Genomic DNA, 17,372 nt, shown 5'->3' with positions numbered 1-17,372 from the left:
GCCTGCTTCCTGCCAGATACTGCTTCTTGGGGTTGAGGATCCATTCCCACGCCTTCCACCCTCTACCTTGGGGCATAGCAGCTGGAGGCCTAGAGGTTCCTAGTCACATCTGTTGCCAGGGTCTTTATGTAATCCCTCTTGGCCAGGGGGACACATCGGTGTGAGATCTGGAGGGCTAGGGAAGCCAAGAGGTTCTTCTGTCACCAGCTGTGGTGGCTGACACGCAGGTTCAGCAGATAAGGGTACTTGTAGAAACCAGCCAGCTACCCAGTCGCCAGCGGTGTAGACTGGCAGTGGCTTCTACATTCTCTCCTCCTCTGGGTGACAGCTTTGGCAATGTGAACTGAATGTCCAATAGTGCCCCTGACTTTCACGTCTCCGACCCTTACAATCGTGTTTAGTTCCTGAACATATCTGGAATGGTCTTCATTTTTACTGCTGAGTTCTGACTGATGCCTTGGCAGATGGCATTCCTTAAGGGCAGGAGATGCCTTGTTCCTCTTGGCACCTCCATACCCACACGGTGACTGGATCACGGCAGAAACTTAAAGAGAATAAGAGCAAATAATGCTTAACAAGTGTCTAGCACTGTTGTAAGTGCTTTACATCTAATAGCGTATTTCAGCTACTCAATAACCCTCTTAGGCAGAGTTCTCTTTCAGAGATTATGAAACTGAGAACAAAGAGGTGAAACAACTTGCTTAATAAATCACTTCATTAAATGGTGGATTGAGGAAGAGTAAATCCCAGCTAGTCCGGCTCTCAAGTCTGTTATTGCTGCTTAGACCTAAGTCATGTCAACTTTTGTGACCCCATGGACTGTAGCCCGCAAGGCTCCTACTCCATGGGAATTCCAAGGCAAGAATACTGGAGTGGGTTGCCATTTCCACCTCCAGAGGATCTTCCCAGCCCAGGGATTGAATCCCCATCTCCTACTTGGCAGGTGGATTCTTTACCAGTAAGCCACCTGTAGTCTCTCCTGCCTGAAAAATGTTTGCTGAAGGACTGGAAGATTCAACTATTAAAATTTTAGAACTCATTTATTATAAACATCCTGAGTACATTTATTGTGAAACAGCAGTTTGCAATATTCTCATTTAAGACTCTTGATTTTGAAAGATGTTTCAGCCTATCAAAAGCATGTATGTGTGTGTATATATATATATATACACACACTTCTTGTTGTGCCTAACTGTATTTTTTCCAATAACTCATAAAACAATGAAAAAAATCAGGGAGCTTGGAAATTAGCATTGTAGGAAAGGAAAGAAGAACCATGGTAAAGAATATTCATGTTTCTTGTGGCCTTCTTGAAGCATATCTTTCTGCTTCTTGTCTGAGAGCACAAGCTAAGGTCAATGGCCACTGGCTGCAGCAACTGTAGGGAATAGATCTCTTGTTATTGTGACTTCTGCCAACTGGAGAATAAAGTTTCCTACATAAAATTCCAAAGGAATGGGGATGAGGGCTCTGCAGCGAAGACCCACCTGCCGATACAGAGACATGGGTTTGATCCCTGGTCCTGGAAGATTCCGCATGCCCTGGAGCAACTAAGCTTGCGCACCAGAACTACTGAAATGCACCATGAATGAGCCCAGGTGTTGCAAGTGCTGAAGCCCAAACACCCTGGAGCCCATGCTCTGCAAAAAAAGACGCCACCGCCATGAGGGGCCCGCACGTCACAGCTAGAGAGGAGTCCCTACTCACCCCAGCTAGAGAAAAGGCCGGGCAGCAACGAAGACCCAGCACAGCCAAAAATAAATAAATAAAATTACTTTTTAAAAAGAACTGGAAAAGAGAGTCAGGAAAGATGCAAAGACAAGTCAAGTAAAAAACCTAAGCAGGAGTGGGCTCAGGATCTTATCATTAACATTGTGTACAACCTTCAAAGACGACCAGTGCACATATCTGTGTGTGTGTGGGAGTGGGGGGATGAACAAAAAAAAAGGCACTAGAGATAGCTTTGTCTCCACTCCAGATGTCTCTTGACACACAGAGGGATCCACTAGTAGCCCTGAATAGGGCTGGCATTTATCCCTCAGGGGAGAAGTGCCTTTATCTGATGGCTGCATTTGGAAGGAAAATTTGGGCACAAATAACCCAGCCCCTTCTTTCTCTCTTGTAAGTAAACCTGTCATTCTCAGCTCCTCCATGTCATACATTTTAAGGGGTCAGCTCTGTTCATGGTGGGGGAGGGGAGAGTCTGGTCTTTGTCCATCGCTATAGTGACTTACTTAGTCTGTACAGTTCGGAGGCTCAGTACTGGGAAACCCACTTTCCTGAAGTTAAAAGCTATATTTCCCAATAAGATATACAGCCCTTATTTGAAATGACAAAATCCCCCAAGAAACGAAAACAAAATTTTCCTTAATTCATTTGGCAGCAAAACCTGAAGTGACCTGACTCCTGGTGGCAAAACCCAACCTTAATGAATATGAAGCCACTTATAGTCCTTATTACCCCTCTTAAAGCTTTGCGTCCAATATAGTAGCCAATAGTCACACAAGTCTAGTCAAATTTAAGTCAGTTACTATGAAATGACATTAAAAATTCAGATTCTTAGTCATACTAGCCAAGTTCAAAAGCTCAATAGCCATATGTAACTAGTGCTCTCACATACGATAATACAGATAAAGACCCTCGACACTGCAGAAAGTTCTACGGTACAGCACTTAGTCATGTTTTCTTATAAACACATTCATATCTGGTTATAGGATATTAGTAACAACAACATATATACCATTTTTGCCCTAAATATAAAAAACGTGGAACTGTAAAATCACATCTGGCTCAAAGGATCACAGATAAGGAGTACTGGCCTGCTTCAGCTTTTATTAGTAACAAAGGCAATTTTTTGGTTTTTCTTCAGCTTTACATTTTACGTATTATTGACTAAAGGGCTGTGTCCCCCAAAGTTCACATGTTGAAGTCCTAACCCCCAATATAATGATATTTTGGGGTGAAGCCCTTGAGAGATAATTAAATGAGGTCATAAGATGGGATTCTTAGCGTTAGGAGACATAAAAGTTCTCTTTCTACCATATGAGGACGAGGCACACATGGAGAGATAGAGCCACAAGCCAAGGGACACCAAGGATTGGCATGAAAGAAGAAAGAGGCAGAGAAAGGCTCTTCCCCAGAGCTTTCCCGTGGGAGCACAGCGCTGCTAACAGCTTGATTTCAGGCTCCAGACTTCAGAATCTTAAGACTGTAGACTTGTGTTATTTAAAACACAATCTGCCATAATTTGTTATGGCAACCCTAGGAAATTAAGAGAGTGCTGGCATCAACAAGTGATGTGCTGCTGTAACAAAATATCTAAGAAAGAGAAGCAACTGTGGAATAGGGTAGAGGCTAGAAGAGTTGTGAGGTGTGCACTAGAAAAAGCCAAGAATGCCATTAGGGGCTGATAAAGGGGAATCTGGTGAGAGCTCAGAAAAGGGAGAGTTGGAGCGACAGCTATTCAGAGAACACATAATCATCACCAAACTATGGATGACAAAGCCCTTCAAAGGCCTTCTTGGGAGGAGACAGAAATGAGGAACATGTTTTGCACAATGGAGGATAAGTGATTGTTACAAAGTAGCAAAGAACTTGGCTGAACAGCATTCTAGTGTTTTATGGAAGACAGAAAGTTCAGTTCAGTCGCTCAGTCCTGTCAGACTCTTTGCGACCACATGAACCGCAGCACGCCAGGCCTCCCTGTCCATTAACAACTCCCGGAGTTCACACAGACTCATGTCCATCGAGTAGGTGATGCCATCCAGCCATCTCATCCTCTGTCATCCCCTTCTCCTCTTGCCCCCAATCCCTCCCAGCATCAGAGTCTTCTCCAATGAGTCAACTCTTCACATAAGGTGGCCAAAGTACTGGAGTTTCAGCTTTAGCATCATTCCTTCCAAAGAAATCCCAGGGCTGATCTCCTTGCAGTCCAAGGGACTCTCAAGAGTCTATTCCAACACCACAGTTCAAAAGCATCAATTCTTCGGCGCTCTGCCTTCTTCACAGTCCAACTCTCACATCCATACATGACCACTGGAAAAACCAGAGCCTTGACTAGACGGACCTTAGTCAGCAAAGTAATGTCTCTGCTTTTCAATATGCTATCTAGGTTGGTCATAACTTTCCTTCCAAGGAGTAAGTGTCTTTTAATTTCATGGCTGCAATCTCCATCTGCAGTGATTTAGGAGCCCAAAAAAATAAAGTCAGCCACTGTTTTCACTGTTTTCCTATTTCCCATGAAGTGATGGGACCAGATGCCATGATCTTCGTTTTCTCAATGTTGAGCTTTAAGCCAACTTTTTCACTCTCCACTTTCACTTTCATCAAGAGGCTTTTTAGTTCGTCTTCGCTTTCTGCCATAAGGGTTGTGTCATCTGCATATCTGAGGTTATTAATATTTCTCCTGGCAATCTTGATTCCAGCTTGTGTTTCTTCCAGTCCAGCATTTCCATGATGTACTCTGCATATAAGTTAAATAAGCAGGGTGACAATATATAGCCTTGACGTCCTCCTCTTCCTATTTGGAACCAGTCTGTTGTTCCATGTCCAGTTCTAACTGTTGCATCCTGACCTGCATACAGATTTCTCAAGAGGCAGGTCAGGTGGTCTGGTATTCCTATCTCTTTCAGAATATTCCACAGTTTATTGTGATCCACACAGTCAAAGGCTTTGGCATAGTCAATAAAGCAGAAATAGATGTTTTTCTGGAACTCTCGTGCTTTTTCCATGATCCAGCGGATGTTGGCAATTTGATCTCTGGTTCCTCTGCCTTTTCTAAAACCAGCTTGAACATCTGGAAGTTCACAGTTCATGTATTGCTAAAGCCTGCTTGGAGAATTTTGAATATTACTTTACTAGCATGTGAGACGAGTGCAATTGTGCGGTAGTTTGAGCCTTCATTGGCATTGCCTTTCTTTGGGATTGGAATGAAAACTGACCTTTGCCAGTCCTGTGGCCACTGCTGAGTTTTCCAAATTTACTGGCATATTGAGCACAGCACTTTCACAGCATCATCGTTCAGGATTTGAAATAGCTCAACTGGAATTCCATCACCTCCACTAGCTTTGTTCATAGTGATGCTTTCTAAGGCCCACTTGACTTCACATTCCAGGATGTCTGGCTCTAGGTGAGTGATCACACCATCATGATTATCTTGGTCGTGAAGATCTTTTCTGTACAGTTCTTCTGTGTATTCTTGCCACCTCTTCTTAATGTCTTCTGCTTCTGTTAGGTCAATACCATTTCTGTCCTTTATCGAGTCCATCTTTGCATGAAATGTTCCCTTGGTATCTCTAATTTTCTTGAAGAGATCTCTGGTCTTTCCCATTCTGTTCTTTTCCTCTATTTCTTTGCATTGATCATTGAAGAAGGCTTTCTGATCTCTTCTTGCTATTCTTTGGAACTCTGCATTCAGATGCTTATATCTTTCCTTTTCTTCTTTGCCTTTCGCCTCTCTTCTTTTCACAGCTATTTGTAAGGCCTCCCCAGACAGCCATTTTGCTTTTTTTGCATTTCCTTTCCATGGGGATGGTCTTGATCCCTGTCTCCTGTACAATGTCACGAACCTAATTCCATAGTTCCTCAGGCACTCTATCTATCAGATCTAGGCCCTTAAATCTATTTCTCACTTCCACTGTATAATCATAAGGGATCTGATTGAGGTCATACCTGAATGGTCTAGTGGTTTTCCCTACTTTCTTCTATTTCAGTCTGAATTTGGTAATAAGGAGTTCATGATCTGAGCCACAGTCAGCTCCTGATCTTGCTTTTGTTGACTGTATAGAGCTTCTCCATCTTTGGCTGCAAAGAATATAATCAATCTGATTTCAGTGTTGACCATCTGGTTATGTCCATGTTTAGAGTCTTCTCTTGTGTTTTGTGGAAGACAGAAACTAGAACCAATGAAACAGATAATTAGCTAGGGAGATTTTTAAGAAAGTTTTGCAGGAGAACCTTGGTTTGTTTATAGTAAAATGAGAAAGAGAGATGAACTGAGGTACTAATTTTATTAAGTAAAAGGGAATCAGAACTTGATCTTGAAAGCTCTCAGCCTATCCATATTGCAAAAATTATGTGGAGGTATGCTCTGAAAAGAACAGTAAGGGTGTGGTCACACAACCATTTGGTAAAGAAATGAGGATGGGTGTGAACCATGGGCCCCTCCCCCGGCAGAAGCAAGGCCAGTGTGAACTGGTGGAGACAGGATGACAGAAAGGAAGGCTGTCAGACCTACAGGACTGGACCACAGGGCTCCTGCCTGTGAACATGTGTTATTTCTTCAAGACAGAGGAAGAATGACCCCAAAGATTCAGAGAGCATCAGGGCTGCTTCCTTGGTTTCAAAGCTGAGAGATGGCATCACTTGGAGTTCAATAGGAGAGGTGGCCTCTGCCTAAAGCCTTGGGGGCAGGGCCTCCTGGGACTTTGGTGGGTGACTCCTTCCTTGCAAAGACATAAGAGGAGATACAAACACTCTAGTGGGTCCAGAAGGCAAAGCATCAATCCAAAATGGAATATTCTAGAGCCGCAAGACCTAATGGTATTTGCCTTGCTGGGTTTTGGACTTGCATGGAACCCTTCATCCCTTCTTTTCTATTGCTCTAGTTTCTCCCTTCTGGAATGAGAAACTATATACTACCCCTGGCCCCTCATTGTATATTTGGAAGCACATAACTCATCTAACAGCCTCACAGCTGGAGGGGAGTTTTGTTTCAGGATGAAGCCTATCTGGAGTCTCACCCACGAATCATTTGGATGAGACTTTGGGCTTTAGAGTTAATGCTACTGTTTGTAGCTTTGGGATGGAATAATGTACTTGGCGTGCAGAGAGGACATGAGTTTGAGGGATCAGGGGCAAAGCAGTATGACTTGAATGTTTGTCCCCACCCCTCCCCCCAGTTCATATGGTGAAGCCCTGACCCCCAATGTGATACCTGGAAGTGAGGCCTTTGGGAGGTAATCAGGTTTAGCTCAGATCATGAAAGTGGGGTCCCCAATATGAGATTAATGTCCTTGTATGAAAAGGAGCCTCGGGTAAGACTTCAAGCAGAGAAGAGGCGTATTATTTAACAGGCCTCTTAAATTTCAATCATAGGGAGAGAACTGTGAAGGCTCCTCTCCTCCACATATTCATGGACAATTCAATCCAGAATAATCACACTGGAGAATTTTTATGTTTTAGAACCACTGTTCCAAGGAGGTATAAGTGCCATTCTGGCAGAGAGACAGAGACTAAATGACTAGAAAAATTCCAAGGATTAATAAAGATGCCACAGATGGGACAGCTACATTGGTGGGAGGTGGGACTAGTTGAGATCCAAAACCCATCCACGTAGGAGAACTGGGGACAGTTACAGCCTCCCTCATGCTGGTTCTTATCCAGTGTCTATCATACGGTGAGAACAAGTCAGATGTAGATATACTTCTGAACAGGAATATGTCCATTAGAATTCAAAAAATCTTGAAATTTCCTTGAATGGTTGTAAAGCTACCTTTTCACAGGGGTACAGTGGGTCAGGGCAACCATGGTCCCTTCCTGCTATTCAGCTTCTTGGGGCTGTCAGGCTTCAAATGGAAGACCAGAATTACTGACTATAGCCAGCTGATTTTCTTGTCCATATAAGTGTAGATATTTATAGAAATTGGACGTGAATCTAGGCTGGGCCAGAGTATCCTGCAGGCTCCAGCTTATTTCCCTCTGCTAGTTTAAACCAGTGCCTTTGTTTTCTCATCTGTAAAATAGGAAGAACACCCTCTTGTCCACCATCCTTTGATGGTGTTTGAGAGCAAAACCTGAATGAGCCAATCTATGTTCTAAAGACATGTATTATTTTAAGTACTGATAGGGAAATGCCATACAAGCCTTATAAAGCAATCAAAGGGAGACCCTTGCTGGATTCTTAAAAGTACTGCTATGAGCTCACAGAGAGGCTTTTATGCAGAGCATATATTGGATTTCCGCTGGTAAAGGAAAGCATGAGATAATATTCTCTGTCTTAATTTGACAGTGGAGAGGCTCCTGAGTATTGGCCAACAATCTAATATTGGATCACACCAAAACACAACCATTTGCTTCCTGAGTCATATCCATAAAGATCTTGCAGTAAAGTGTTGTCTCGGACAGAGCATTTATGGAGATTGCAAAGCCTCGTGTTCAGGCTCTAAAAAAATACCCATCTCCATCTTTTCTATTTAATATACCCTGGGCTCTCCTTTTGGGATAAAACTTGAAGTCCTGCCCCTATTGCAATTTCTCAGGGTAAGATTCACATTTCTGGTCTTGTAAGATAAGTGTGCAAGTCGCCCAGCTCAGTGACCAGAAGGCAAGATCCACCCCTCCCTCTTATTTGCTGTCCTAAGTAATACACGCTAAAGCTTCTATTTCAAGAAACCTCAGAATTAACAGAATCATGTGTACAGGCTTAAGAAAAATAGCATTAATGCTGAATATTAATTTGATATTAATCTTACATGATAAAAATTCACTATCACTGATGTTTTAGAATTTTTTAACAAATTTAAAGAAAGGTAAACTACTGATGACATTAACAGACTTTCATTGTACTTTAAAAACAACTTGTTTAAAGAAAAATGTTACTTAGTTGGTTTTACATCAGCACATTTGAACTTGTCTCATGAGTGGTTTTTTTTTAGCTCAGGAAAATGAAAATTTCTCGAAAACTTTAAAATGGTTTTAGCTATATTTTTAAAAACACCGAAACACTTAAGTTGCAGATTTTCTTAGGTTCTGCAACAGGTTGCACAGCCACACAGTTTTGTTTTTCCAGATTTAAGTAAAAAACCCTGTAAGACATATTTCAAATGAGAAGAATTTTAAACAATGTACTGTAGCTTCCCTAAAGCCACCTTAATTATTGAGTTCTGTGAAACACAGCTGTAAGCTGATAAACGACCATTCACACCCTCTCTGAAAAGTGTACAGCATTTCGAATACTCATCACTGTGCGTTATCTATGATTCTTTTCCCAATCCTCTTTTCATAACTCGTACTTCACCCGAAATTGCTGCTAGTGTTTTTTGAAACAACTTTTTTGAAAGATATTTTTTATTGGCCCTCTGAATGCTTTTCACAAGCAACCAGAGTCTTGGGCTTTCACAAATGATGATTCTATCCAATGACTGAATAACTGTTCTTTTTCCCTCTCTTTACTTTGTCAGACCCAAGGCTTGATAGAGTGCAGCAAAAGTAAGTTTCCGATAACAAACGTCTATTTAAGTCTTCTATAATCTCATTTTAGGGTCAAACATTTTTTCTAGAAAAGAGCAAGTTACAGTTTTATCCGGCCCAAGTCAAATGCATTCTACCTTTCCTTCACTTACTGAGAATAAAAGTTAACATTTAGGGCTGAGAACAGAAAGGCAGAGGATGAGCAGGAGCGAGAAACTAACTACGCAGGGCTCAGTCGCTGTGATTTGTGAATGTAATAAATCAACAAGTTTTCATTTAACAGCTACCAGGTGCCCAGCCCTTAGCAGGAACACGACTGAGAAGGCCAAGTTCTAGACCGGGACGATCCAGCCCAAGACCCAACCATAGAGATGAGCTCATCCTGAACGCTCCACCTTGAAGCCAGCGCCGGGCTGAGCGCCAGCCTGTTTTCGGGACCGCACAGCACATTTCCCCAAGATCTCCACAGATCTTGGGTTCGCAAGGGTCTCCTCTGACCCTCAAGACCAAAGGCACCACTAGCACACCGGCAGGAGGCGAGGCTCAGAGAATCCTAGGCTTCCACTTCGCCTCGGCCTGAACAAGTGGCTAAGGAGGGAGCCCCCATTCAGGAATCTATCGCGGGGCCGAGAAAATTTATTTGCGTTTATAACCTCGGAGAAGAAACCGCTGAAGGAAAGAAAAACGAGATGGGGGTGGGGTGGCAGGATGAAGCTTCCAGAAGCGTCTGTTAATTTCTCCGATATTTCTTAGACCGACCGGCAGAAATAATGCAGGGGGCGAGAAATGGACGTCCTAGGCAAAGTCAGCAGGCAGAAGAAATGAGCCAGGGAAGGAGAAAAGTGATACAAATGAAATTCCCACGCGCGCAGGGCAGCCTCGGTGTGGTCGAGAGAGGCAGGGAGCGCGGGGGACAGCCGGTGCACCCGCCTGTGCCCTGGCACTTTCTCGGCTCCCGCCGCGCAGACGGACAAGAGCAAGCGAGGGACATACCTTCGGGGTTGGCGCTGATGAAGACCCGGACGCTACGGCCGGCTGGCACGAGGTGAGAAGGCAGGGCGGTGAGGTTCCCGGAGAAAGCCGCCCGCCGGAGCGCAGAGTCCCGGGGACAGGGCAGCTTGGTGCCCGCGCCGGCCGGCCACATCGCCCTTAGGGAGGAATAGATGCCGACGCCTGCTCTCGGGTTACTGCCCGCGGCTCCGCGGAACGGCTAGGTGGATTCCCGCAGGCGGCGCCGCTCAGAGCCGCTCGGAACCCGAGGGGCCGCGGGAGAGCTCCGTGGCGCACACCGCCGGCGGGCGGAGAGAGGCCATATGGACCCTCCGGCTCCTCTCGCCGCCGCCTCCGGCCCCTCCGGGCGTTCGCCTTCGCTCGCTGCCCCGGCTTAGCGCAGTAGCAGGAGGGAGCTGGAGGTCAGCGTGGCGGCGGCTACGCGCGCGGCGCCCCTTTGCGCCGGGAAGCGCCCGCGCCGGTCGCCGAGCCCGCGGCCATCTCCCCGCCCGCGCCCGTTGCGGGAGGAGGGGGCGGACAACGCGGCCGGGATGCAGCCGGCAAGTAGAGCGGACCAAACTTTATCTACAAAAGGCGTCTGGAGTTTACCGCCAGCTGCCTCCAGCGGGGCGCAGGAATATCCCCGCGACTTAATTAAACGGCGGCCGGGGCGCCGGGGTCTCGGGCTGCTAGGGATCTCCCAGGTTTCTCTGAAGGCGAGCCCGGGCGCTCCTAGATGCCTGCTCAGTGGAGGACGAGAAATTAGCTCGGGGTTTTTGCTACTACTCCTCTAACTCTACTAAAGGTCAAACAAGCTCTGAGCATCTTCAAAAACGCACGCGTGCTGGCGTCTGCGCGTTTTTGCCTAAGTGCTGGGAATTCCGCCTCAAAGTTAGACGCACGGCGGAGCCCGGACCCCCAGGGTCCTAACCACCAAAACTCGGGACCGTCTGGGGTGTCCTGGAGGGAGTATCACCGTCGCTCTTTTTCTTGGCGCAGGTGGCAGCGTCCTGCCGGTCCGCTCGCTCCCCTCGCGCAGCAGAGCGGGGGTTCTTATAGCAAAGCAGCGCTGCTCACGTGCTCCTCGCCGCGTGGTCACGGAACCGTTCCTCGAGCTGATCTCGGCGGGGAGTCCTCCCGAGGTCTCTAAGGCTCCAGGGGGTGTCCTTCCTGCCCCCGACCCGGCGCATTCCTGGGCCATTCCGCCAGAGCCGAGGCTCCGGGACCCGCCGGAAGGGAGGCTGGATGCCGGGAGTCCCGCGCGGCCTGGTGCGCGCCTGGGCACCGCAGGCTGGTCGGACTCCGGGGAGCGCCTTCCAGCGCAACGTCCCGCAAAGTGCAGGTGGCCGCAGATTGGCGCCAGGTGCGAGAGATCAGAGTTGACATAGGGCAGCTTTTCCAAGTTCGTGCAGTGCGTGAGTTGGCTTTACCTGAAGCGGATCTAACACGGCCAGAGCGGTTGCGGGGCTGTAAACCAGGGGTCGGGGCGTGAGGTGGACAGTGCAAGGGTTGACAAGCGATGCAAAGGGACTGAACCTAAAATTGCCATCTCTGGGCCACACTCCACTGCACCTTCAAAATACTGCAAATCCCAGTACACGCAGGAAGTGGGATTGTGAGGTGGGGTAAGGGAGGAGGGTGTTCTGGAACCCTACCTGGAGTTTGGTCTCCAAACCCCTGATGTTGAGTTTTAAGGCAGGAACAACTGTGTTTTAGAAAGGAAGAACAGCTCTTCCAAATCTTTGAGATTGTGGAGGGGGCGGGTGGGCACGGGGTGAAGACAGCCTCAGCTGCCAGCTTTAGCCTCTGGCCTGGGGCTTCTGCTGTAGGCAGCTCCTGGCGTGCACTTCTGGCCCCTGCTGGTGGCAGTGAAGTCCTACGCACCGCTGCCTTTTGTTACCCCCCACCGCAGCACCAACACACACTTTCGGGGTAACCATTTTGAAGAATTGGGTCTCTAGGTTTTTAAGGCTGCCTATTCAGTACTGAGAACCTGAGGGCAGGCAAAAGTTCTTCCTTTGTAATAATTTGATGAAACCAATAAAGAGACCTTGAACATGCCCACGTATTCATTCAACTGATTTCCATTTAGCAGTTTATCTCCTCCCTCTCTCCAGCCTCATTACTCCCTGGTGGGGACATTCTCCAGCAGGAAGGGGAACTGTCTGAAAGCTCTCCTGATGTCCCAGGAGGTTTGGACTGGGCTCTCTGGAAGAGGTTATGAATATACAGTGTCTATTACAGTATCATTCTTTATGAATATATAGTATTTGTTGCTGGAGAAAGGAGCCAGGACCACTTCATGCCACGTCTCAATGTTGTTTTATGGTGCAGAGTTGCCAGATTGTCAAGGACCTGCCTGCCTCCCTTTCTTTCTCTCCCCCCTCCCCATTTTGTGGTTTCTCTCTTCAAAATCAAATTAGTGTTTGTGTCTTCTGACCTTTGTTTCAGATCTCAGAGTACTTCATTTTCATAGGATGACTTTGAGATTTTTGGCAGCCTCTGTAACCTAATTAACTGTTCTAGACAGGCCGAGGTTTAGCATCTGCCAGTGTCACTGCAGACCAAGGATGCAGAGGAGAGAATTTAACAGTATCTATGGGGCCAAGCTTCAGAAAGCTCCCAGCACAGTACAGCCAGCTTTGCATTAGGTAGAGCAGGCTGCTGTCTTGGGTAATCCGGGAGGTTTCTACATGAGGATATAGAACCTCCCCGCCACATACACACAGACAGGCACACCCATTTACTTCTTCCATCCTGTCTCTTGCTAATGTCGGGTAGCCTAAAACGAGAGAGTCATTCATTAGCATGCAGATGGCATAAGGGAAGAGTCACTCATGGTGCTGACACTTTGTTATGAATTAACTAGATATATTTCCCGCCCTGTGGAACTAACTGTAGGCTATGGAAGTGGAGAGTGGGGAAGGAGAGAAACTGGAAAGGCAAGGGAATGAGTGGGTATCAATGCGGTAAGCAGGTCCTGACTTACAGTGTTGAGATTGCTTTATCTGTCTAAAATACTTTACAAACATGTTATTATTACTCCCATTTTATGTACACAAAAGAAACCCAAGTCTCAAAATGGAGAAATGACTTGTCCAAGGTCATGTAACTAGTTAATGCCCAGGCTGGAATCCAAGCTTTGGGGCCCTGTCTCAGTAATCTTTGCAGTACACCATCTCTGTTTTCTAATTTTGCCCAGGCCTGGTCCTGGCTGACATCTTAAGTAGCCTGAACAATAGGTGTTCAGGCCTGTGTTCACAGGTGTGGAAGACTGGTTATTATAGACCAAAATATGAAAGAAGGTCTGCCACAAGATCACGCGAGACTGGACTCTTCCAGCTTTTATCTGTCGATCTGTTGTTGATCTTCCAGTTGTTGATCTGATGACAAAGACCTCCAGATTCCTTGGTCCAGATTCCAGATTTCCTTAGGTCCTGTTTTTGCCTCATAAGACCACAGGTAAACTCATATCATCCCTGAAGCTGGCTGGAGCACGTGGAAGAGCACCTGGAAATAGGAACTGGAAAATAAAAGTGTACTCGGGGCCAAACTTGTGATCAGGAAGAGGGATTCCCCTCTCTGTCCTCTCACTCACCCCAATTAGCAGACCAGAGGACCACAAAGAGGTTCCTATCTTTATAAAACAGTGATGCCAGCCTTTGATTAAAAAAAAGGGCTGCTCGAAGGTAAAATTACTGCTATATTTATTCTACTCATAATGCTAGAAGATTCCTTGTGGTCAAGGAATTCAACTCCTGTCAGTATATAGATGATGCCCCCCCCCAAAGTAATTTTATAGAACAGGAGGGAAAAAACTATAATAATATTGATATGCTAAACATCTGTAAGCTAGACACTAAGACTCTGTATAAGACTTTTAATGGGTATCTCATTTAATCCCACTGGATCCAAAGTCTGGGCCACATACGTCTCTTATCTCTCCACTTGATATCCCTTGTATACCTCTTGTGATGTGTGTGCAGGTTGCTTGTTCCAAAGTCAGTGGTGTGCCAAAGTACCTTATCTCCTTCCCTTCCACATGAAGCTTGGTGGCTTTTCACCCAGCTGCATGGCTGTATCACCTGTTCAGTTCATCTGACTTAGATGATGGGGTGTTGATTGTAAAGGACATAACCAGAGTCCCTGTGACTGACTCTGTCCCAGCAGAGGAAAGATCCAAGTATTTACCTGCCTGTACAACAAATATTCTGGCCTGGATGCTTCTGGGCCAGTGTTCAGCATCTATCCTATTGTGGATAAAAGTGGAAATAGAACTCCTAGTGTTATAAAGATGACCAGTAAAACACATACTATTCTATTTCATAAAATCTAGCTGTTGAATCCAACCATGTGTTTTTGTGTTTCTGAAACTTGTAGAAGAGTACATTAGACTTAATGTTACATAAATTGTTCCCAGTGGCTCCCTGATAAGGGTGATACATATTTGAATCTCTTTGCTAACGTGAGAAATGGGTTACATAGGGTCATTGAAACAAGGAGTTCATTTTCCAAAGTTCCAGCTCAGGATATCATCCAAACCATCAGGAACCCACTTGTTTACAAAATGGAAATTTTCAGTTTATGTGAGAATTTGTCAGCATAATAATTTGCCAACAGAGATGGTTGATTCAGAGGTGTCTGCAGCATGATAGAATTCACAGCAGCTTGGGTTTAAATAAAGTTACACCTTTCTGAAATTGCTATCTGATGTTTTCATGACTCAGAAATTCTAACTTTATATCCACCCCCTTCCAAATCTGTTTAATGTATTTTTTGAGCCTTCTGCTTCTTGCAACCTTCTAAACAATTACATTGTTATGATAGCACAATGCACATCATACAAAGTAGAAGAAAGTAAGGTAAGTTTCTTAGTAAAAATTTGTAGATTAGTTTATATTTCTAAATTAAATGTTTTATTTTTATATTATGATCATCAGATATTTTTCCACCTCATGACATTAGTCACAGGTAATGTTCCATTGACACTCTCTTCTTTCTTTCCATCATCTGATACTTACTTAGAGAATTACTTTTTACAAAGCACTTTCATACCTGTCAACTCATTTGGCTCTAACCCTGTGAGGTAGGTTATGGATAAAACTATACTCCAACCTCCTCCCTATTTTTCTAATATGAAAAAGCAGATCAAGCAATTTTAATGGCATGTCCCAGATCATTCAGTTGGTGGCTGGCAAAACTAGTGTCAAAACTAGATCTCTGGACACCGAACTATAGATTAATTATAATATCCCACATGGATACCAACACATAACAAAATACATTTAGCCAAATTGATGAATATCATTTGCATTTTTAGTTGTTAGAAAAACCAAATAATATAGGGTATAAAACATTCTACTTTGATAGCAATGTTAGCTACATTGCTGATTTACACTGATTTTTATATTTTCACTGAGCCAAAGCTAAACTCCATATCCTTTAATTCTATGAACAGCTCAGTTTCAAAGATGAGTACAAGAGGCCCAGAGAATTTAAATGAATGTATTGAATATACATCCAGGAGTGGGATTGCTGGATCATTTGATAGTTCTATTTTTAATTTTTGAGGACCCTCCATACTGATTTCCATAAAAGCTGTACCAATATACCTTCCTACCAATAGTGTACAGGGACTGATTTTTCTCCTCATCCTGTCAACATTAGTCTTTCATATTTTAAATACCAACCTCCCTAGTAGGTGTGAGTTGATATCTTATTGTAGGTTTGATTCACATATCCTGGACAGTTAATGATCTTTCCATATATCCACTTGTATGTCTTCTTTAGAGAAATACTGATTCAGTTAGTTGCCTGTGTTTTAATTGGGTTATTATTATTATTTTGCTATTAAGTTGTTTGAGTTTCTTATATATTCATTGCATTAATTCATTATAAGATATATGGCCTACAAATATTTTCTCCCATTCTGTTGGTTTGTTGATGATTTCCTTTGCTATGCAAAAGCTTTTTAGTTTGATGTAATATCATATGTTTATTTTTGTTTTTGTTGCCTGCGATTTTGGTGTCATATCCAAAAATATCATTGCCAAGTTCAAAAGATAAAACAATCCTAACATTCATATAGAAACACAAAATAGTCCAAAAAGCCAAAGCATTCTTGAGCAAGAAAACAAAGCCCATTTGTTTTTCATTTCATTTGTTTACCTGATTTCAAAGTATGTTGCAAATCAGTAGTAATCAAAACAGTATATTACTGGCATCAAACAGACCCATCAACCAATGGAACAAAATACAAATAAATCCATGCATACACAGTCAACTAATCTTCTACAAGGGTGCCAAATGAGGAAAGGATAATCTCCTCAGTAAGTGTTGTTAGGAAAATTAGATATCCATGTGCAGAAGAATGAAAATGTCCCCTTATCTTACACCATGAAGAAAAGTCAACTCAAAATGGATTAAACTTAAGACTTGAAATTGTAAAAGTCCTAGCAGAAAACAGAGGGGAAAAGTGATTTTGAAAAATGATTTGAACACTTATTTGCTAGGTTATGAGGTGCTCAGGGGAGTAAAATTAAAGAGGAAGTTCATAAGTCAAAATAGAATTTTGCCACCTTTTCTGAATAATTGTGTTAATAACATATGATGATAGAATGTACAGACCATAATCCAATATGTGGTCCAATTCAATTCAAATAATAAACTGTCATTTGAAATCAGGTGCTTGCTTTATGAATGGTTTGGGCAGAAAATAATAAATAAGCCATCTGTCCAACACAGAGGTTTTGGTGGAAAACCACAGAACAGGCGCTGATTGGCTTAAGCATATAAGCAGTTTTTTGGATAGTAATAATATTGTTGGGAGGGACGGAGAACTAGGCTTTGGGGCCAGGAGAGGTTAACTCACTGGATCCACAAACTAAAGTGTCACAAGCACAGACACCTAGGACAGCCTGAACAGTGCTGGGCACCCCTGCCACCACAGGCACCATTCGCTGCATACCACCCCTGGCGCCCTTGGCAGCGGCCACTAAACACTGCTATCACTCTTGCTCTGTAATCCTCACTCTGGATTCTCCTGGGTCAGGAGGCCAGGGAGAGTGACCATCTGTCCTGCATCTCGACTCAGGAAGTGCGGAGTTTTCTGAATACGAGAAAGAGGTTCAGAGGTCAGATAGTTAAAACTCTTACACACCCCACCCCAGCAGTGTCCAGTACGCTTCCTCTGC

General features: G+C 44.4%; 1 protein-coding gene across 1 annotated transcript in view; it reads right to left on the bottom strand.

Moving 5' to 3' along the window:
* Positions 1 to 10,333, bottom strand: part of NWD2 (NACHT and WD repeat domain containing 2) — a 228,536-nt gene extending 218,203 nt beyond the window's left edge. Inside the window, exon 1 of the mRNA XM_068974766.1 lies at positions 10,183 to 10,333. Coding sequence (XP_068830867.1) covers positions 10,183 to 10,333 — 151 coding nt within the window. The remainder of the gene's footprint in view (positions 1 to 10,182) is intronic.
* Between the last annotated feature and the right edge of the window lie 7,039 nt (positions 10,334 to 17,372).

The sequence above is a fragment of the Capricornis sumatraensis genome, chromosome 7, assembly GCF_032405125.1.
Source record: "Capricornis sumatraensis isolate serow.1 chromosome 7, serow.2, whole genome shotgun sequence".
Taxonomy (NCBI): Eukaryota; Metazoa; Chordata; class Mammalia; order Artiodactyla; family Bovidae; genus Capricornis; species Capricornis sumatraensis.
The sequence above is the reverse complement of the archived record's forward strand: the minus strand, read 5'-3'. Positions and strand labels throughout refer to the sequence as shown.